General features: G+C 32.9%; 1 protein-coding gene across 1 annotated transcript in view; it reads right to left on the bottom strand.

The window, feature by feature from the left end:
* Positions 1-24,103, bottom strand: part of Pkhd1l1 (PKHD1 like 1) — a 147,724-nt gene that overhangs the window by 27,704 nt on the left and 95,917 nt on the right. Inside the window, exons 53-68 of the mRNA XM_046464638.2 lie at positions 23,488-23,659; positions 21,485-21,573; positions 20,813-20,961; positions 19,166-19,295; positions 17,919-18,037; positions 17,068-17,197; positions 15,405-15,578; positions 12,783-12,886; positions 11,809-11,938; positions 10,889-11,010; positions 9,903-9,993; positions 6,336-6,484; positions 6,135-6,257; positions 5,496-5,607; positions 5,275-5,391; positions 574-739 (exon numbers count right to left, since the gene is read on the bottom strand). Of these exons, the coding sequence (XP_046320594.1) occupies positions 574-739; positions 5,275-5,391; positions 5,496-5,607; positions 6,135-6,257; positions 6,336-6,484; positions 9,903-9,993; positions 10,889-11,010; positions 11,809-11,938; positions 12,783-12,886; positions 15,405-15,578; positions 17,068-17,197; positions 17,919-18,037; positions 19,166-19,295; positions 20,813-20,961; positions 21,485-21,573; positions 23,488-23,659 (2,077 nt within the window). The remainder of the gene's footprint in view (positions 1-573; positions 740-5,274; positions 5,392-5,495; positions 5,608-6,134; positions 6,258-6,335; positions 6,485-9,902; positions 9,994-10,888; positions 11,011-11,808; positions 11,939-12,782; positions 12,887-15,404; positions 15,579-17,067; positions 17,198-17,918; positions 18,038-19,165; positions 19,296-20,812; positions 20,962-21,484; positions 21,574-23,487; positions 23,660-24,103) is intronic.

Here is a 24,103-nt window from a genome sequence, read left to right as displayed (position 1 = left end):
ATATGCTAGGCAAGCCACTCTACCACTGAGCTACACCCCCAACATTTTTTTAAAAATTTAAAATTTGAGACAGGATCTCTACATTTCCCAGACTTTCCTGGAACTTGTGATCCCCCTGCCTCAGTCTCTAGTAGCTGAGATGACAGAGTGTAGTACCATGCCCAGCAATGCTGATGTTATTGATAATACATAGAAATAAAAGTGAAAATATATATTAAAGCCCAGTTTTAATATATATTGGCTTCTTTGCAACTGGGGAAACTTAGATTTAGATTATTTAAAAAAAAATTTTTTTTAGTTGTCAATGGATCTTTTATTTTATTTATTTATTTATATGCAGTGCTGAGGATCGAACCCAGGGTATCACGCGTACCAGGCAAGCACTGTACCACTGAGCCACATCTCCAGCCCTTAGATTTAGATTATTAAATTCTGAATTTGTAAAATTCTGATTAAAGTTTTGTAGAAGTTAGTTATTTTAATATACAATTTTCTCAGCTCTTTAACAGAATAGAGGGAGAATGGAAAATTATAAAGATAGGAAAGAAAAAACTGAGTTTTCTAGTATTTTACCTTATGTCAGGCCTATGTATAAATATTTTGGATTGTTCAATAGTATCAACCAGTTGAATATTCTTCACATGGATTGGATGTTGTAAATCCTCATTTAAAGGATTAGTAATGAATATCACATTAGTTTCCCCTGAACAAACATTCTTAAATCCAATGAATGTTGAATCTAAAACATAAATAATACAAAAGTAATTATTTTCTCTGGAGAAAGCAGTAAAACAGATTCATTTCATGGACATTTCATCTGACACATCCTTTGCCACTTTTTTGTACATGGAGCTCTTCCCTGATATGGTAAAAAAACAAAAAAGTTACCATTATTTATGGTAAAGTATTTCTGCCCTATATATATATATACTACTGGATAATCATCTCCCACATATTCTCTCAACTTGGCTCTGTGACTTAGTTTGGCCAATGGGACAAGAGTAATTGACAGAAACCTGGAGAGTACTTGGGTATTAGGGCTGGCTCTCTCTTGATGCTCCTGGGAATATTTTAAACATATGAGTAAGTACAAACATTCTGTATTAGTTGACTTTGCATCACTATGAACAAAATACCTGAAATGAACAGCTTAGAGGAGTTATTTTGACTCATGGTTTAAGAGCTTTAGTCCATGTTGGGCCAACTCCATTGCTCTTGGCCCAAGGTGAGTCAGAAAATCATGGTGGAAGGGCATGGTGGTGGAAGAGTACTGCTCCTTTCATGGCAGCCAGGAAGAAGAGAGAGAGGAAGGGATTACAAGGAAGATGAACTCTTCCAGGGCATGCTCCAGTGACCCACTTCCTTCAGCTATGCCCCTCTTGCCAATATTTACCACTCAGTTCATTCAAAATAGGATGGACTAAAACTCTCATAATGCAATTGTTTCAACTCTGAACATTCCGTCATTAATACAGGAGCTTTTGGGAGATACCTCACATCCAAAACATAACATACTCCCATCACCCCAGTGAGTAGACAGTATTGCTGAGAGTAAGCACCAACCACTACACATGAAAGTAAGACTATCCCTGACTAAGCAGGCCATAGCCATCCTGTAACTGGATGGCAGTCTTATAGAAAGCCCAGTTAAAAACAGCAGAACAACTAACTACGTGGCTGAACAAGGCTCAAATTTCCAGTCCACAGACCATGAGCTAATACATGGATCTTAAAAGCTTCTGAGTTGTGGGGGTGGTTTGTTATGCAGCAAAGCCTAACTGAAACACTATTTCACTCTTGGCTTCTTTGCATATTTTATGTGGAAAAAAAAAGAAAAATGATTGAATTCAAAAACTCAATCTCCATTGTCCTTAAAAATCCAGTAACTCAAAATACATAAAAGCAAAATGTGGCCTCTAAAGTTCATAAAGTAGGTATTGTAATATACTACCCTTCTTAATTATATTTTCTCTTAAGAAGAGATATTATATATGAATATGAATCTATAGATGAGTATTAATCAAATGCCACAGTAAAAGATGCTGTTTGTATTTTGCCTAGATCTCTTTTACTGGGGCAGTGCATCCAATCCCTAGCTCTTCTTGTAAGTGTTGGCTAAAAAACACATATAACTGTCTTCTCTAAAGAATTTCCTTGGTCACCTCAGAGATTATGTACTCCTCGCCACCATTAATACAGGGATAACTATGACTGACTGGTAGGAGATATGGAAGACACTTAGGAAAAATATAGAGTATAATTTGTGTGCCACAGCTCTCTGAAATATCAGATAGAAGTTGGACTCCAGTTGAGGATATATACTTGCTTAGTTTTTTCCTATAACTTATCCTATTTCTCTCATTTTCTCACTCCTAAAAGCATACTTTCAATAAACCACTTGCATAAGGATTTCCACTTCTGGTTCTACTTCTAGCAGGTGGATTAATCTGTAGAAGTGGGTATAAAGTACATGTACTGCTTACAGAAATCATTCAATATAGAAGAATTCCTGGGAAACCAATGGAATAGAATAATTTTTCAGTAGATGTCAGCCAATCTTTGTCCTTAGCTATCCCAGTTATTTCCAAATAAACTCATGAACTGAGTATCCTTGGTGGTGGAGATAGAGGCTCTGTGTGGATTCAAAACATGGGACTCCTTCTTGGAAAGGTCAATAGAGTTATTTCTACCATTTAGTGTCTGACCTAAATTTCTCGGCACAGAAAACAAAGCTGAGTCTTTAGTACATTCCTCATGAAGCCAATTAATTAATTAAATTGAAATTGATTATATCAGATTTACTCTACCCTGGAAAGGGTAATAATTCATATTGACTGGTATTGATATGTATTCCTAGTATGAATTTTCCTTTATTGATCATAGAAATTCAGTAAGTACTACTATCCTGAGACGTAACAAGGTGATCAAATTACCTAGGATTCTCCACAACATCACCCTGGACTAATAATCCAGTTTTGGCAAAGTGGATATAATGGTGGGCATACAACAATGGGACCACAATGGGAAAATTGCTCAAGTAAAGTACTACAGCATTTGGAACCTGTTATCCCAACAGACTGATAGAATAGTCTCTTGGAGGTACAACTGTGGTTACTAGTTTTAGAAATGACAACCTGGAAAAATATGTTAGTAACTTAAAACCAACAGCCATTATATAAATATACAAAACAATAGAATACATGGTACCAAAATCTAGAAGCAGGAATAACCTTATGTCTGGAAATCTACTTGGGAAATGTGGCTTTAATCCTACAATTTTATTTATTTAGTTAGTTTTATTTTGATTATTGTTATTATTATTATTAATATTATTATTGCAATGCTAGGGATTGAACCCAGGACTTCACATGCTAGCCAAGCACTCTACCATTGAGCTACATCCACATCCCCAAATCCTACAATTTTAGATTATATGCGTCTTGAGGTCAGAGGGCTCAGAGGGAGAGTGTTTCCACCAGGGTATATAGTACATGTCCCAATAAACATAAATCTATGGATACCTCAGGAAGCCATATGGTCACTTTGGTGACAAATAAGGCATTTATCATCTAGGAGAGGTAACTGGCCCTAGTCACTATGGAGAGGTAGGCCTACTACTACATAAGGAAGGCAAGGAATACTTACATGATCCACTGGGGTATATGCCCAGTGTTAGCTATAAATAGGCAAGTACAGAAATCATGGCTTTATAAGGGACCTTTTAATAACAGGGCTATTCTACCAGGCAAGCTATCTTGACCAACAAAATTGTTAGCTAGGGAAGGAAATACAGAAAGGATGATGGAGGACAGATATGTATCACTTATGATCAGAGGACCAGCTTTGTATGATAATATCCTTCTTAAAACTTTCCCCAGAAATTGTGACCATGTAGAATAAACTTAAAATAACCGGTGGAACAAACTTCATACAACTAACTTAACAAAAAATGCAGGCAGACGAAAGTGTCCCTAGGAGTGAACTGAAAAGGATATAGGCTAGCAAACCCATCTCCCATCTCTATGAGTATTGGTTGTTAACTGCTCAGAGCTGTCATCTTTTTCAGAGAATTAGCTTTAGCCAAACAGGAGCAACATCACCCAAGAAATTAAAGCCTTTCCCACGGTGCAGCTATATCCAAACACAGATTAATATGGAGGTACAAGTGTCCACTCCTCATCCCCCAAATGTAAGGCAATTATTTGGCAGTTTATATTCCAGAATTCTCTGATGGGATCAATTGAAGCTATATTCCAGCTTTTACAACATACTTGCTGAACAACTTCCCTTACTTTCTCCTTCTTCAGTACCTTTCCCTTGAGCATTCTTTCAATAAACTGCTAACACAAAAATCCTCATCTAAAGTTCTGCTTCCAGGAAATCCAGCCTAAGTCAACCATCTTTCATATGCTGTCTTTTAAGTCAATGGCTTATGAAAGAAGAACAGTTATTTATGTTTCTTCCAGTAATTTTACTTTTAAGACTCCATTTCATAAGGAAAATTTTAATGCTATCTATATATTTACAATATTTTCAGGATATATTTTTTATTTAAAGCAATATGTGTTCAACTAAAATCTATGCAGCATGTTATATAATGTTCTCTGAGGGTATTCTCAGTGCAAGAATCAGTAAACAATGATGATCACATGCTTAACATTTCTGAGACCTAAAGTTTTGAGGAATAGTATGTCAAACCTTATATATCTAATTTATGAACCACTTCATTCAAAGAAACACTGGGTTAAATTAACAGGGAAGAGAGACTTGTGAAACAAATAGTGTGGCACAGTATACTTAACAGGTAAAATGAAAATGATGTATTCACACATTCATTTATATATAATTATTTTAAATTTCTAAGGAGGCCATCTGTTTCAGTGGACTTTGTGTCAGGAGAATTTTAATTCTAGCTTTGCCAATAATTGTGGCAATTTCATAAGATTCTTAAGTTCAGTTGTAAAAGGAGACATCATCTTACTTATCTGAAAGGGCTTTTTCAAATGATATTAAATCACTCTACCAGTGTTATTTTATGTTGTTTTGGAAGAAAAATTAAATGCCATTCTTCAATACATAAAATATTTTTTTGGGAAACCATTCTTGAAATTGCCCCTGCTGTCTAATTTCTTTTCTTAATATTATTGAGAGATTCATATAAAATTCATTTAAATAGTTTTTACTTAAAATAAAACATTATTAGTTATGCAGTACTTTATATATTCATTACAGAACTTAATTGTATGGATTCATAAAGTCTGTGTTTAAACTTGCCTGAGACATCCAAAAGGCCACTGATGGCATTGTAACTCATGATCCCTGCATGGGGCTTCCGGGGTGACATGTTATGAGCTGAAGCAAAGGTAGGCCAACAAATCCCACTTCTTCCACCTTTTACAGAAAGAAAAAACGTTAAAAGAATGTGAATATGAAAAAAAAAAAGAATGTGAATATGCATTTATGTGAACGTCAACTTTGAAATTTCAAGTTTTCACCTGAAGGAGGTCTGGAACTCCGATGTGCAGCAGTGAGCTCAATATTGGGATCATCATTAGTTAGAACATCAGAACAATTAAATTCAGGGCTACTTCCAACAATTAATGAGCTCTGTTTTTTAAAAAGTCAAACAATATAGTGTTAATAACAGTGCTTCCTAAATTAAAACCCAATAATCAATAATATTGAATTCTACAGTAGCAAAGCAACAACCATACATTTTAGAAATGGATCATACTTTAAACAAAGATGAAAAAGGTCTGATTGCTGCCCCAACTGGAATGATACTCAAAGGAAGAGATATAATGATATAATGACATGTTATGTTTCTGTGATAGCAATATAACCAAGGCACTGTAGGATCTTGAAGTGAAGGAGATGTTGTCTTGAAACACCTATGCTGTTTCAAGAAAGGCTTTATAGTAGGAGTGAAAATTTAACGAACTGTTGAAAGATTAGTAAATGAAAAACAAGAATAGGTGAGGGAAGGCAGAGGAGAGGTAGGAATAAAGTTTTTTGGCAGAGGGCATGATGGCAAAGCCAGAGAGGTGTGGATTAAACCGAAGTCAAGGAGATTATTTTTATTAAATAACTATTTTATTTCAATAACTCTCCCTTTCTCCTTATTCATTTCTTACCTTAACCTGTACTGTTTTACTGGAAATTTTGTGAGAAACAGCAGCTGGCATGTAAATCATTGAAAAAATAGCCATTCCATTATCAACCAGAGTCACATTATAGATACGCACACTCTCTGTGGTCTGCAAAACAATTTGGATGTTACATACTGTTAAGAACAATCGTAAAAGAAAATAATCACCATCTTCAGTCACATTTACCTGAAAGTAAATTCCATAATCCCAGCATGTCCAAATAGTAAATCCCTGTATAAGAGAACATCCAGGAAGGCCATCTTGGTTCATATAGATGCCATATAAACCTCCATGGGCTTCATTGCCAAACCAGTTTTCCATGGGATTAGATTTTCCTTGACAGAAAATACAGACACTGATAATTAATATTACAAGTGTGCTACCTTGGCTTAATAAGCAGTATCAAAGTTCACAAAATTTTATGTGTGTGAATATATACTACATATGTATGTATATATATGTATGTATATATGTATATGTATATATATTTCCAATGTAAATTTTAATGAGATGATCTAATGTTTTTATGGCTTACCCTACTTATTCTTTAACTTTATATAATTTGTCTCTTCACTGATACTCAGTATAACTGGATATTCATTTGTAAAAGTTTGATTTAGTGTTAGCACTCTAATTATTATATCTGTTTAGACAACCATGAGTTTTATCAGAAAGAGGATGGGGATTAGACTCAAACAAACCTAAACCTGAAATACAATCAAACCACTTGCTATCTGTAAATGCTGCCCCTGCCCACTTCTTTGTTGCTGGCTCTTTTTGGTCAGACCATTTTCAAGAGTCACTTCCTTAAAAGGCTCTCCCTGACCACTTGATTCAAAATAGCACTTCAGTTACTTTATATTGTCTTAAAATCTTTTCACTTGATATTTTATTTATTATTTGTGAAGTATTATTTTCTCCTTCCTACTAGAATGTAAGCTTCACTGGAGAAAATGCTGTGTTAGGCTCATTCATCACCATCATTCCTGAATCCTGAACAAAAATTCAGAGATAGGTGCTCCTTAAATATTTTTTTAATTGATTTTATTTTTCTAAATACATGATAGAGGAATGTATTACAATTCTTATTACACATATAGAGCACAATTTTTCATATCTTTGTATAAAGTATGTTCATGCCAATTAACTAAGTATCTTGTTCCACCTGGTGAATACACCTGTGTTATTTGTTCTCCACTGATCTGTAGAATTCAATAAACAAAAAACCAACATTATTATTATATAATCTGAGATATGATACTTTACCACATAAAAAATAAACAAATAAAGGTACTGTGCCCAACTACAACTAAAAACAAAATAAAAAAATAAAAATAAAATGTATGGTAGATCAAAGATAACTTTATACTCATCAACAGTATTAAATATTTTTTAATTGTTACATGCAGGATCTGGGAAAGTTGTTTAACCTTTTAGAATCTTAGTTTCTTTGTGCATAAAAAATTTTAATGCCTAATTCAGATTTTTTTTTCCCAAATGAAATGAAACAAACCACACAAGGTGTCTTGTAAATACCCTCAGTAAATGAACCTATATGCTCATTATTAATATACAACAAAATTAAAGTGGGTCTTAATGAAAGTTTTATGTATGTATGAATCAGATCAATAACCTCAATAACTAACTTCATCTCCAAATATGCATAAGTTGAATGATTGTCTTCACAGAGTAGCCAGTGATATTTAGGACAGCTGTCTTGCTTGGATCCTCTGGTATCTGAATTCCTTCTGTCTTCTATTGATTTTCCCTTTTTCCTAGTCGTTTGAGTTTTATGTTTTATTTATGACCTGCCTGGGTTCAATTTTGTTCCTCCATAAGAAAATGCTTACATTTTTCTCTCTGAACCCACACAATATAGCCCATGTAAAGGATGACTCTTCCCCTGAACCTATCGCTGTCCCCTTCCTGGCAACGCAGACTCTTGTCTGGGATGGACTGGATAAACTGATAAAGGTTACAGAAACTTAATTCCCCATTAGTTGGTAATGTTTTGTATTTCAATTGCTATAAATCCAAAACCTTCTTATAAACATTCTCAATTATTTAGTAAGATCAATATAATCAGTGAAAACTGCATTACATGGCATTATATATATTAGTAAATATTCATATTCAAAGGCCATATTTGATTTTCATAAAACCATTAAAACAATGTCTTAAAAGTTGTTGAGAAATTGCAGATTTTAATTTTTTATGTCAAAGAAAAGCTACTTTGAGTTGTTAGAAACAAATATTTAATAAGAGCATATATGAAGGAATCAAATACACCAACAAAGTTGTTTTATTTCATTGAAATCTATCTTGGACAATAATAAAATTAGCTTGTGAATAATTTTTGAACTGATAGAGAAAATACTGATCCAGATAATCTTAAAAATAACTAACTCCTTAACTGGTATACTAATAAAAACAGGTGAATCTTATGTTATGTAAATTATACCTAATAATGTTACTAAAAATGATGCCAGCTGAAATTTTTTAAAATCAATTTTAAAAGGCACATTATTTTTTTCAGAGAAAGTCCTATTTCATTTAACTTTAAGTTTATAAATAGATAAAGCTGAAAGTATCTTATAAATGGATTATACACAATCAACATTATATATCCCATTCTACACCTTCCACTTATTCTGAAGATTTCTCTATATCACACACAAATCTTTCTTACCTTCTTGCTTAAATGGGTGCAGGGCTCACCTGTTTGACATATACAACTAGACCTCCATTAAGGGACACAGGGTGGTTTTCAACTCTCTGCTAGTATAGACAATGATGTGATTTAAAAAAAAAAAAAACCTTGTTTACAAATCATTTTTGAAGTATGTAAAGGCAACTAGCTAGATTACTAGCAGTGGAAATGCTAAGTTAAAAGTAAATGCACAAGGGGAGAGGTGGGGAGGGGGGAGGGTGGAGGATGGGAAAGGCAGCGGAGCACAACAGACACTAGTATGGCAATATGTAAATCAATGGATGTGTAACTGATGTGATTCTGCAATCTGTGTATGGGGTGAAGGTGGGAGTTCATAACCCACTTGAATCAAAGTGTGGAATATGATATGTCAAGAAATTTGTAATGTTTTGAACAACCCACAATAAAAAATTAAAAATATATATAAAAAAAAAAGTAAATGCACAGATAAATTTTGATAGCTATTGTCAGATTCCCTTATGTGGAGGTCATTTTGTTTTGTCCTTCAACTGGCAATGTGTAGAATTTCCTGCTTCCCTGCAGCCTTGCCAAAAGAGTAGATGTTTGGTTAGTTCTTGGTTTTTAATAATCTAATAAAGATATTTGACCACTATTTGTGTCCTTTGGCTTTTTTATGCATCCATGTTTAATACATGAATAGTGGGCATTGATTCTATTAAGGCAGAAACATAGTGTCATGTCCCTACAGTATGTATCTTTATTTACCACAGAAGTATTATGTCTGTGCAAGTGGTAGTGGAATGAGGTGCTCAATGTTTCATTACCAATCAAATCAAGAACCTATGTTGCTACTGAGGTTTTTAAATTCTAAGCTTAGAAAAACCAAATTTTCCTTAAAAGCCTAAAAAGATTTTTATTTAGACTCAATATTTTTTATTTGAAATAATTGAACTTGTTGAGTTTTTTTTCAGTGTCCAGAAGGCTGACATATCACACACTGAATGAACAAATAATAATTTTTCATTTTAACCACATTTGGATAAGTTATTTCCTAATTTTAGTGATTCTATGTTAAGACTTACTTGAGCAAGGTTCACCATCAATGCGGTATCCTGCTCTTCCAAATCCAGCAACTACATTATTTTGTAAGACTGTATTGGTCCCTTTATTTATCTAGCACAAAGATAAATACTTTGGGTTAGGTTATTACACAGTTATCCAAGGAGAGCAAGCATATAACAACATACTTGTGAAAAACTTTAATTATGATAACACTTTTCAGAAGAAATCATTCACTCCATTTAAAATCATCACATCCTTATTAGAAAACGGCATTAAGCAGATTTTAAAAAATCTCAGTCACAAAATATATTGAATATGATTCAACATTTACAAGCTGTAGGACAAATTCCAGTATTATAGGAATATTACAATGATGTTATTACTCTTTTTAGTCATATTTTATTAACAATTTGATCAATTTATTTTAAAAAGACAAGGCAATTAGTGTGTGCTGTAGGATTCACTGGTGACATTCACTGGTAAATCTGTTGAACTCAAAATCTAGGTTAGCACAGTGAGCTGTCAGAGTGGTAGAAATGAAAGTATAGATCGCAGAAGTTTGTTCCTTATTTATAGTATCAGCAAAACAATAAAAAGGGGGGAAAACCCTTAATTATTTAAAACACTCTAACTTTCCATATGGGGGAGGAAACTAAACCAGGGTTAAGAAGTAACATGCACAAAGCACTCAGTCAATTAGCTGCAAAGAGAGCCTGTACTCAAACTTCAGAATGATAAATAATATTGGGGAAAAAGGAAATAAGAGAACTATTTAAACCAACAGATATCAACTGAAAGAAAAAAAAAAAAAACAATGGCTATCAGAATTCACACAATATATTTTTAAAAGTTTATTCACTCCTTCAGTTAACGCAAACATTTTATTTATTAGTTCATCAATCTCTAAGGAAGAAAAAACTTTCAACAACATTTTGGGATTGACAATTCCTACATAAATTATGATTATAATTATAATTTTACATAGTTATGAATTTGTTTTCACTACCTCAATAGCTGCATGCCAAAGAGTTGAAGTTAAATCTTTTCTGTTCTGATAGGTTCCTGGCCAAATAGAAAGTGCAACCAAATTTCCTCGGACTCTGTTGGCATCCCCCCATATTCTTATGCCTATAATAAAAAACAGAAAGAAAGAAAAATTCCCCCCAAATACATATGTTAATTTATAATCAATACTATCAGATAAGTATAAATAACCTTGCTTAACCTGGTAATATCTTTCGTTTTTTCATGAAATTATTTATGTAGTTAGAGTCTGATTTGATTTTAGAGTGAATCCACTGAACACTTTGATATTGAACTCTCTACCCCTTCAACAAACTACTAGAATTAGAATCTTCTGGGGTACTTGTAAAATAGGTGGGTTCATAGGTGTGTCTACCTCACATTTTAACAAACATGGACTTTTATGTTCATTAAATAAGTCTGTATTATGTTGTATACCAATATGAAACAAAACATACTTAAAATTATATGTATATATTTTTAAATAGATATTTAAATATTTTTAAATACTTTATCTTTATTTGTGACTAATCTTTATAATTATATGTGAGGAGATTTAAAAACATAGTCATGTAAATGCTTAGTGATTAGATAACTTACATTAGGTTGTGGTCTGGTAATAATTCTTCTGTACCCTAGGACTGTACTCTCCAGATAGCCATAGCCACATGTGGCTATTGAAATGTAAATTAAGTACAATTAACATTAAAAATTCAGTTCCTCAGACACAGTAGTCACAATTCAAGTGCTTATTAGCCACATATGGCTTAGTGATTACTGCATCAGCAGAGATATACACCCTTTCCATCCTCACAGAAAGATCAGTTGGACAGCATGGCTCCAGGGTTGACAGATAAGATTGCCTCAAAAGCACAGGCTACTCAATGGACATTATTATATTACCTTCCCCAACTGTAAAGTGAATGATGTTGTCATCTATGTCTAAGCCATCTGTCCCGAACACACCAATCGCTGGGGAGAAGCCATGGTGAAAAGCACAGCCACGAATGTAAGATGAGCCATGGTCTTCAATCTACGAAATACCAAGACCCAGTGAGCATTAAAAATGCAAAATTAAAATATATTTAAAGGAGGTGATTTCCCAGGTCTTTTGATAGTGGATTTTTTCATCCTGGGAAATTTTCATGTGTCTTGAATTGATAATTAAATAAAACAAAAGACATATGCTTACTATCAATGCAAATTAAAAATCTCTCAAGTTCTTTTTTATGCATACATATTTATGTTATCACCTATGAAATGCTAACTTATTAAAATTATTTTTCACAACAGTGTATTTTATGATGAGTATTGAGAGTTTTCTTTCTTTCTTTTCTTTTCTTTTTTTTTTCTTATTACCAAAAATAGTCCTCTAGGCAAGGGGTCACCATTTAGATGTCTACAAGAATGAGTCAGTGAGCTGGTTAGGGTTTTCAACTTTAAACTTATAAAATTTTTGATTTCTACTAAGAAAATATGCTATTTCCCATTTTCCTTAAATCATCAGCCCTCTCAAAATATTTATTTTCTCACTTTTGAAAACATAGATATACAGACATGCTTATACTTGAGAAATGTAGGAAATATTTTAACAGGAACTGCTATTCTTGGACTTAACAAAAAAAAGTGGAGATATGAACCACTATTACAGATGTTTAATTATATTACTTTTCCTCTGGTTTTTACTGATGTTGAATAAATGCATGAAATAAGTGAATCAAATGCTGCTAAGTCTAAAAAGTTAATGGGTAATATATCCACAAAAGTTTTATTATAATAGATTATACATTTAGCTATTTGAAGATTCGATTACTTAGTTAAGTTAAATAGAAGTACAAATATTTTATTTTGAACATATGCAAAAATTAAGTACAAACCTGTCCTAGGTTAAGAAACGTTACAGCATATCTTGGATCAGTGCTATCCCTGTAGCCATCTTGACCACTGTAATAAAATTCCACATTACTAATTCTTGCATTTCCTAGGGAAGGAGGAGATAAAAATAAAAATTTCCTAAAACAAATAGAATAAAACATTTTTGAAAAGTTACACAAAACTCTTCAAATTTTCATAGCTACTTTATTAGTTTTTCTTTGCTCCTTTAATCCAGAAAAGGCAGTATTTCTCAATTGTTTTATCCATTGTCCCTCTCCTTAGACATTTTTTCCTTGGCAATCTTCCTTCCCCATGACATTATAAAATTTTAATTACAGAGATATATCATATATCTGTTAATATACAGTGGCCCATTGAACGATCACAAACTATTGCAATAACGAAGTTATTTGTCCCAGAAGAACCAATTTCCTACCCCTTCAGGATAATATTTCCCTGTTGAGAATGCATACACAAAGCATGAGATATAATTTACCTGACATATCAGTCTTGATTCTATAAAGAGCTTTTAAGGGCATTATCTTTCAGAATCTCTTTTAGGATATATATTGCCAATTATCCACTAGTCAGTTTATAATAAGTACCATTAAGGTAACAAGAGATAATTTTTAAATTAGTTAGCAATAGCAATAACAATCCATGTGAGATTACTCTGTGTCAAATGCTATGCAATGGCTTAACAGACAATGTATGGTTTAATTTTATAAAGCATCTTATGAGTTAGTTAGAAGCTTTTATAATCTTTATCTTCTAGAAAAGGTAGTTGAGGCACATAAATTTATGCCTGAAAAACAACAGTAAAGGATATTTCTTTTTTAAAAAACTGATATATAATAGAATGCACTGAACAAGAATTGTGTTTACTAGAAGGGAAAAGCGAGTCTTGAAATTCAAGAGTCAGATACTGAATGTATGATGGAGAATATAAGAATAATAAGAGAGAGACAGAGAAGAAATGGTTACTACAGCATTGTAGCATCCACAGATGTGTTTTCTTTACTTATATCACAAAACTATGTATAGGACCAAGGGAAGGTTGGCATGAAAATATTGTCCATCATAAAATTTGAAATAAGACACAGATTAGTATCCAAGTTCAAAGCAACACCATTCTTTTAATCATCTATTTCTTGATATTTAAAGATGGATAATATTGATGCCATATCATTATGAAGATTAAATGAGATAATATGCACTTGATGTTCAGCATGATGCCTGTGATCCTGTACCATAATCATCATTACCACCATCGTCATTATTATCAGGTAAACTTCTGTTGGTAGATTATGACCAACAGTTAGAAGTTATATTGGGATAGCTTTTTGCTCAACTTAAAGATTTTCTAAAATTAAAGCTGTTGCTAAATAAAAGATGCAATATTGGAAATAAGAGCAAATGGCCTATTCCTGGTACGTAGATTATGGGATCCAAACATTAGCTTCCAAAAAAAGAATGAGGGATACTAAGAGAAAGAACTGATTCTGAGTTTCAGAAAAATAGTACACTTTGTGCTTGTCACATCATAAAGTGAAGACTTAGAAATACCAAGTCATATCAAAAGGATTTAGGCATCAACATGAAAAGGTTCTGAAGACCGAAGATGAGATATTTTGAGTAATACCACAAAAAACAATCACAATCGATTAGAACACACAAAATATATTGAAATCTATGAGCTCATAAGGATACCAATAACAAAAACAACACAAGTAAAAACTCCTTGTCTCCTCTGGAGGACGCTTGGAATCAACTCATTTGGAAAATAGTCAATATGAGGAGAGAATCAAGCCTTTTCCTTGCATTTCCTATATGAACTGTCCTTCAAGTTCATTGAATAGTTGTTTAGGGGAACTTCTTTTTATAAGAAGTATTCAAGATTACAAATGAGATGTGAGTGGTAGAATTAATATGCCACCACTTTAAACCTCAGGGATTTAATGAATCTATGCAATGACTGTTAAAGATAGCTAACACCACACAAGGAGAAATGATCAGACATGTGTCTACTTCTAGAAAAATATATGCCAGCAGTATTGAAATATTCTTGCCTAAAAATTGAATCTGAGTCTGACCAAGTCTCTAGTTCTAACGCCTATGGGTAGGGCATATAGGGGAGACAGGAACTTTAAATTTCAGAAATGTAATCACTAAATTCCAAATTATTGGAAAATCTATAGGATAAATTGCCCAGATTCTTTTGTGAGTTTCTATGAAAGAGAAATGAATCAGATGGATGGCACACACCTATAATCCCAGCAATTTGGGAGACTAAGGCAGTAGTTCGACGAGGTCAGTCTCAGAACTTACTGAGACCCTGTGTGTTGTAGATATTATAAAATAATTTCTGTTTGGGAAAGAGGTTGGCCTACCTATTACTTGAGGTTATTATTAATTTGATAATTTCTAGTGTCTATGAAGATAAAATAAATAGTCAATAATAAGGAATTCACTTGGAGGGTAATATCTGAACTACATAATCACTTTTAACGTTTTATTTTTTCATGTTATACTTTGAAGAAGTGAGAAATATTTAAGAAATAACAAAAAATAGAAGAGATAATGTTATATTTCATTTAGAAAAATAAACTGAATATTATACCAACCTTTAAATGTCATCATATTTCCAGTGAATGAGCTGACCAGGATGCGTGCACCAAAAGAGTCCTTTGTCCAACCTGGGTAATCTTCACCAATTATTTTGATGTTTCTAGTCAGTATGCCAACATCAGCTGCTAATGAGTAGCTCTGATCTGTTCCAGGGACTTGGTATCTTTCAGCTGCAACAGAAGGACAGTCAAGTGCTGATAATATCTGGCTTTAGTGGGTTCTTTACAGTTCACAGGCTAAACACCTTTCTAACATGCCAAAAGTCAACATACGAGTATGAATTTATTGGATTGGCATTCTTAAACATAGATAAATGGCAGACTGCAATCAATTATTATTTTATTAATAAACTGAAGAACAACAAAAATTTTTTTTTGTTTACACCACAAAGATTATTTTTTTAGCAATTATAGTTAGTGCTTAACAAGACTTGAAAGTAGTGTGCAGTCACTTTAGATCATACATTAAGATGCTTTTGCGCAACAAATTAACTTATTATAATTTAATATATGAGAAAATGAATTAAAGATGCAAAAGAAAAAAAGATAAAAAACTTACCCAAGTCTCTGAGGAGAATTAGAAACATAGCTATTTCCCCTGACACCTGTATCTTGATTTACTCCACATTTCCTGAGGCATGTTGTGTATCGACCACAATTTTTTATAAATATGTAGTAGCATATAAAACACAATCTTCACATTTATGTCTTAATGATTGGAAAAACAACCTAAATTACACTTTCTATTTCTAGAAATGTTATTCAGAACTTTAAGGATAATAGGCTCATTTCAAGCAGAGAGAAATGTCTGGTATTTTAAATGAAAGAATATAACATGTAAAACCTCAAAATACAATTGCTTTATGGTTAATTAGACCAACTGTTTTACAAATCATTATAACTTCATAATTAAGTGTTCTTCAACAAAACATTTTCCTTTTGATTTAAAGAAAATATGTGATACAGAAAGATAAATGCACGTGCCTCTATCAAAATAGCTCTTTGAAAGTTTTTCTAGATTTCTTTTTCATTCTGGTCAAATGTCCCTCAGTCTATTCTGCTGCCTCACATGAGAAACAAAAAACTGCTGAGAATCTTCCCTAACTTTACTTCCCTGTCTGCTCTTATTTCCTGAGATTCACATGAAAGGAGCCTGTAAAATGGAAATGTTGAAATGTTGGGAATGCCCTGCTCCTATAAGAGAAAAAAGTCATCAGATGATATTTACTTATTTTTTCTCTCCTTGATAATTAGAGTTTTAACATTTTATTATAGCTTGTCTAAAGCCAATTAAAGTGAAAAATGTGTCCTTTGTTTTGGACCAAGGATTTTAAAATTCCATTGTGTATAATAATTTCCTAGAAGTTTGCATAGAATAGAAGATGTCAGGGCCTTACCACACAGAACGTGACATGGTGAGTCTTTGCTGAATATTTGCTCAATGAATTAATAAATGAGTACATACAATAGGGACTATTGGTAGACAACACCTGAATAGTATCATCCCTTGGGTACCAAAGTCAATCTGTGTGAAATGCTCTGCTAAAATGTTTGTGATATATTTTATAATAGCATTATAATTACAGAGTAGAGCACTAAAATGTGAACATTTCCAGACATTTTAATTATATATCTATTTAGTTCAAGAGCAGCCACTTACCAAAGTGAGTGTAGGAAAGGGTATCATTGAGGATGAGAATTTTGTTTCCATGCAGAATTTTAACAATACTTCTAGTTTCTGTCTGGTGAAGATCATAGCTTGTGGTTGTTATCACAATCTCTTCTCCCTCCTTAGAAAAATTCAAGTGCCAAATTGAAGGACAATTTTTAAAATAGGGTTAAATTTCTTAGACTATTACATAACTCTAATTTAAATTATATCTGATTAGCAATCATGGTATTATCAGAAAGAACTAAATGTACATTTATATCTCTAAAAATAAATATGCTATGTTTGGTATTAAGAACTTTAAATTGATCCAGATGCAGCATGCATGTCTATATTTCCAGCTACTGGGGAGGCTGAGGCAGGATGATCACAAGCTTGAGTCCAGTCTGGGCAATTTAGAGAGATCCAATCTCAAAATAAAAAAGGATAAGTTAAATCTTTAGTATCACTAAATAAATAAATAAGTAAAAGGAAAGCAAATTCTAAATTGAGTTTTACCATTTACATTCTACCAAAATCTCTCACTTAACAGCATTTTTTGAGCATCACTGGGCTTCTGATTTGTTTTCTTTCCAAAGGCTTAACATGTAAAATCACAGATTAGAAGTGAGGAGATGACCAAGATAAAAGTAAAACACATTAAAAACAATTCCATTGTCTCTTTTGCAAGAATTTGTAATAAAGTCTTTTAACTAAAGACTTTCATATTTTTCTTTTAATATCTGTCTGTCTATCTATCTATCTAGATCTTTATATATTCTAAAGGATCATGAGACCATAATTTTTAATTATTAAATGCCTAAACAAACATTTTAGAGTGAACTATATAATATGTTCTCTACCTGCCAATCCACAGCTTCCACCAGAGACAGGACTTTGGAACCTGCCTCTGCAGTTTCTGACAGTTTAGTTCTATATATTGAATGTGGATGTCCATGAAGATCCAGCTCACCAAACACCCCTGAAGGAGAAAAATTTCCTATTTATTTACCATACAGTACTGAGTTAAGTACTAGTAAAAAATGAAATAGGATATTTACCACAACATTTGGAAATATTAGAACATTAGAATTAACTGTACATCAAATAAATTAAGTGTACATGAAATACATTTTAATATGTTAATATTAGTGAGCAATATTCTATAAAAAGAGTTTTATCTACAAATATTACTGTGGAAAGGTATTCATGTTATCTGGAAAAGAAAACTGTGTAATAGTATATTTAGTTTGACCATGTTTTAATAAAAGTAACAATATTACTACCATAAATTAGTATATATAATATAGATATAAGTACAGATTAAAAAATACTTAGGTAGACATATAAAAACTGTTCACTAATGCAAGTTTCCTTAAGGTGGATAGAATTGGAAAGATGCATTCTTGTTTATTTTTTATGTTAGAAATATTGTTTTTTGAAGAGTTACTTTTGCAATAATAAACACATAAAACCAAATATATGGTTTGTCTGCCTCAGGACATTAGCCAGTGGAGAGCTGACCAATTCAATCTTGACTATTTTTGAACCCCTTTATTTAGAATTTACACAGTGGAACAATTGTAATACCTGTTTATAAGTGACATATATAGATAAATATGTAGTACTATTAATAAAATCAGTTATTAGTTGTGACCAATACAACTCTTCCAGGATCAAACAGGAATACTCACAGTACACCAGTGTAATCGGAAAGTGAAGCTCAGCTACAGTTGTGACTGAGTAATTGATAGCCAAGTCAAATGAACCACAGATTATTAATACCACAAACAGAATAATGTGTAGGAAAATGACCTTTTAAAGGAATGCACTAGAATATAAAAAGTATTATAGCTTATATGAAAAACAGATTATAAAGAAAACCAGACACAAGAAATAATATTCACATTTAGAAATTTGTTAAATTTAGTTTTGTAATTTTGGGACATTATTTAATTTAATATTTCTACTACTTTTATGACTCTTTCTTATAAGTAAATATCTATAAAACCTCCTGATACCATCCTATCATGAACTGAGTACTTTAGTGCTATTTTAAAGTAGACTCTCAAAACTGAAATGACATGTTTGCTGTCTAATAGACACATACCTAAGACCTTTGCCCCTTGATTTGGTCCTTCTGGAAAAGCCCATTCTGGGGTAGAATGATTTCCTCGAAGAATAATCTGTAATTCCCCTTTAAAAGGGTTATCTTCCCAGCCACCAATTAATCTACCTCCCTGTAGTGGAGCAAAAAAAAATGTTAATAGTTTAAAAGTTGAGCAGACAAAGGATTTCACTCATAAAAAAGGTCACTGGAAGCCTCCCCTAAAACATTTTGTTACAACAGTGTTGTAACTGGAAGTGACTTTAAGCCATTGACTTTGGTAGAGGCAGTCTAAATTATTTTTCCAAGGTCAAATTCAATATCTACTTACTGTCATAATTGGACCTGAATCTGAACAAACCACACTGTATTTGGATGTAATATGCCATACACAAAACATACTCTTCACACTTACATCTAACCTATGCCATTCATGAGCTAACAGTATTAATAATAATGGCTATCATCAAATGCTTGTAGATTCTATGTCAGGTATACTATGTAAGGCTTCACATATATTAATTACATAGTTTAACCTCTACCCTAAACCCATAAATTTGTATTTTTAGTCTTGCTTCATATATGAGAAAAACAAATGCAGAAAGTCAAATAACTTACCCATGTTTACCCAACTAAAAAAGTCTTCCCCAAATATTATACCCTTTACAGCATCAAAGACTAATTTTGTGTCACTGTGACCAAAATTCCCCCACAAGAACAACCTAAAGGAGGAGAGTTTATGTAGGGCTCACAGTTTCAGAGATCTGAGTACATAGATGGCCAAGTCCATTGCTTTGGGCTCAAGGTGAGGTAGCACACCATGGGTAAAGGACAGGGCAGAGGAAATAGAAAGAGAGGAAGGGGCTTTAGTGAAGTTGTGCCTTTCTAGTGCACACTCCAGTGACCCACCTCCTCCAGCCACATCCCATTGCCTACAATTACTACACAGTCCATTCAAATTAGGGACAAATGATTAGGTTCCAGCTCTCAAAATCCAATCATTTCACCTCTGAACATTCCTGCTTTATACTGGATCTTTAGGGAGACACCTCTTACTCAAACCATAACAGCTATTAAACACTTTTATTTTTTAATGGTGATTAATAGTTTTTTGGTTAGGCCATTGTTTTTATGAACAATAATAAACGATGACAGAACAGTTAAACTGTAAAGTCGTTGAATGTTCAAGAAGACCACGTGAGGTTTATGAAGGAATGGGGTGATTGTTCCAAACAGTTAAGACATTTTTATTAGTCTGCTCTTGCCTTCATAATTCCAGCTATGTCCATTTGTTTTGTGAAATACTTTTTTTTTTAAAAGAATGGCTTAAATTCTTTTGTTTCCAGAACTCCTGGGGATTCATTCTTTGTTATAGCACGTTTATAGTTTAGCTTTACCTAATAACAATACACATATTTTAAGTAGAATTGACAATGGGCAAGCCATAGACTCAAGAGTATTTTGATAATTATTATTTACAGGATGTTAAGTCCACAATTTAAAAGAGAGCAGAAATATATTGACTTATGTGAGGCTTGCATTTCATGGACTAGAGCAGTTGTTTGTTACTTAAACCCATTCAATATGTTTTCTTCTTATTATTTCAGTAAGTCTTTAAGAAAGATATAAATTATGAGACCTCATTTTTACCTGCACTGATATGTAGGCAGCATTCAAAACAACTCTTCTGTATGAAGGCCCTGCAGGTCCTGCATTGGATTTATCTTCCAGTTCCAGAACTCCCCAAATAATGAGCCTTTCCATTGGTGGCATATCTGTGTCAGCTACAATCCATGTTCCTATAAAATAATAGTTTAAGAAATATAATATAATCCATAGACAGTAGCCTATGGTAAAACATAGATAATCTTCTCAGTGATTCTTGATTTTGAAGTTTATGATCTGTCTTTCTACACAATGACTAATTCCTGTCTTTCCCAGAAAATGTATTACTGGGAGTTGTTTGTTTTTGCTTTTATTATTATTTTTAAGATAGGGTCTCACTATGTTGCTCAGGCTGGCCTCAAACTCCTGGACTCAAGTGATCCTCCTTCATCAACCTCTGGAGTAGTTGGGATTACAGGCATAGACCACCACACCTGGCTTATATTTTATTGATAATAGTTTGTTCAAATCCACCTAAAACCCAGAAGATTACATTTCATATCTGGGACATATGAGTGGAGTCCATTTCTTCACATCTGTTCTTTCCCCAAGGCATACTGCATAAAGGTGGAAACCTAAATATTGAGGTATCTATCCTGTTGTAGCATTAATGTTACATAAAGACAAGCATTTATTTACTTATATTTGTGTATTTACCTTCAGGAATAACCACATTTGCTCCTGGATAGGGTATGGTATAATTATTTTCTTGAGATGATTGCCAAAAAGAATCATTTGACCATAAACTGAAAAAAGAAGAGAATTGTTTCCAAAAATTATTATCTTTATGTGTTTAATGACCATCTCCTTAAGGGACAGCACTATATTAGGTGTTTTGAGCATGATAGAATGTGAGTTAAATAGTTTATAATTTCACAAAATAGATAAGCTAATATGTACAATTAATAAAAATACTCAAAACACACAAAATACATATATATTTTTTCATTGAAGATAATTTCCTTTTTATCTACAATTTGAATGACTTTTTCTCCCACTAAATCCATATTGCTATATACTCTCATTTTGTCTGTAATACAAAAATTTCAATTTCCCTGTAATTTTTCATATGGCAATATCCCCTGGCTCAAACACTCATTCCCACCTTTATATAGCGAGTTCTCCCTCATTCTTTGGATTGCAGCTTTGAGTTTTTACCATTCAAAGGCAGTCCCAGCCCCATTTCCTTTAAAACATTGATCACAGCTCACCCTTATGTTCTTTATTTTTTTGTTGTTTGTTTACTTGTTTGCTTGTTTTGTGGTCTCTTTGTTTAGAATGCTAGTAAAATGAAGCCAGGTATCATATCTGTGTTGTTTAGGATTTAACCCCCAGTGCCTGGCACATAATGGGTGCTCAGTAAGTAATATTTAAGTGTTCCAATAGATATATAAACAAATTTAATTGTTATTCTTTTGCACAATAACCATTGTAGCATCTACACATTTTGAAATAAATTTTACCTAATAAATACCATTGAGTTGAACTTGACACACTATAGTGAGTTAGTTATTAAATGCCCTTTAGTTTTTTAATCATCACCATCATTATTTATTATCATTATTAGTTGTCCATGAGGGATGCAAATATATATCAACTCAAGATTATGCCTTTAAAGGTCTTTAAAGGTTAGTACTAAAATGAAATATCACATCATGCATGATGTTTTAATCAGCTTTTTTTTGTCACTATGACTGAAACACCTGACAAGATTGACCTAGAGGAGGAAAAGTTTGTTTGGGGATCATGGTCTCAGAGTTCTCAACATTGTAGCTCTGGGCCCAATGTAAGGCAGAACATTATGGTGTAAGGGTCCAGCAGAGGAAAGCTGCTCAGCTCATGGTGGGGTCAGGAAGAATATAGGGAAGGGTAGAGGAGGAAAGGGCCACAGGGAAGATGAATTCTTCTAGGCATGCCCCCAGTGATCCACCTCCTCCAGCCACATCCCACTTGCCTACATTTACTACCTAGTCCTTTTAAACTAGGACCCCAGTTAGATTATAGCTCTCACAATAAAATCATTTTACCTCCAAATATTCCTGCATTAACTGGAGATTTTGGGAACCCCTCAAATCCAAATTATGTTATTAGTAATGTTAATTAGTATGTTAATTAGTAATACAAGATAGTATTTGAGAAATAAAGGTAAAGAGCCATATAAGAGATAGATACAAAAATTATTTTAATCAGAATAATTAAAATTGAGATAAAATATTTGAAATAAAATTTAATAAGTTGTCTTATGAGATTTGAACATGATGGTTATCCTACAGAGCAACACCACCTGCAAAGAAAACACTGGATTAATGAAGAGATTTAATTTCTGGTGCTGGACTGCATGTGCCAACCATAAGTTCTGCGATCTCAAGAATTTTACTTGAGATCACTGAGCTTCAGCTTTTTCACCTATATAAAAAGGGAGTTGGATGAGTTTAATAATCCAAATCTAACATTCTGCAAGTGTGAGGTTGCCAATAAGTTTCACATGTATTTTTTGAGATTATTTAATTTTTTCATTGGTGTGGTTGTTAAGGCCAAGATGTACTCTGAATTATAAGGCACTGCCCAGAAAAAAAGGCATTATTATTTCACTCAGGGGTAACACTGAAAAGATTAGAACAAGAGGTATCAACGGGTTTTACTACAAAAGGCCTACATACTTATAAGTGGCTGGTCGCTTCCTGGGAGTTGGGGTTCTTGAGGGGGGATGCACAGGAAAGCAGTCCTGGAGAATACAACAGTAAGCTTGGAAGTTAATTGTAACATCTTTCACATCAGGATCCAAGGTCCCAGAAATGGGCTCACTTGGATGAAGGTCACGTCTTCCTGACACTGAAAGTAAAGTAAAAGTGGTTTAAATTAACATATTGATCAAAGTACTTGAAAGAAAACAAAAATCATAGAATTTTTGAAAATATTCTTTAGATATAAATTTGGTATAATTTAAATGTATGGAATAGATACAGAGAAATCCTAAGAGAATGTATATCTTATTAAAAAATGCAAAGCTAAAATACCTTGAAAAATAATGCTTTAGAATTTAAATTCATTCATAAACCTTCTTATATTACAAAATTATTAAATATTAAAAATGGAAAAAATATGCCAGCGTCCTTTGTACTCATTTTCTGTAAGCACGCTGGTGCTATCTCCAAAAATAAAATGCAAGTTCTTAAACTCAAGACCTTTTCTAGCTCAAATTTAGTCTCTAGTACTTTCATTCAACAAATATTTATCAAGTCCTGCTAATACAGAGCACTGTATAATACATTTATC

Source organism: Marmota monax, unplaced genomic scaffold, assembly GCF_021218885.2.
Source record: "Marmota monax isolate L192 unplaced genomic scaffold, Marmota_monax_Labrador192_F-V1.1 WCK01_AAM20220418_F8-fsc00003, whole genome shotgun sequence".
NCBI classification, from domain to species: domain Eukaryota; kingdom Metazoa; phylum Chordata; class Mammalia; order Rodentia; family Sciuridae; genus Marmota; species Marmota monax.
The sequence above is the reverse complement of the archived record's forward strand: the minus strand, read 5'-3'. Positions and strand labels throughout refer to the sequence as shown.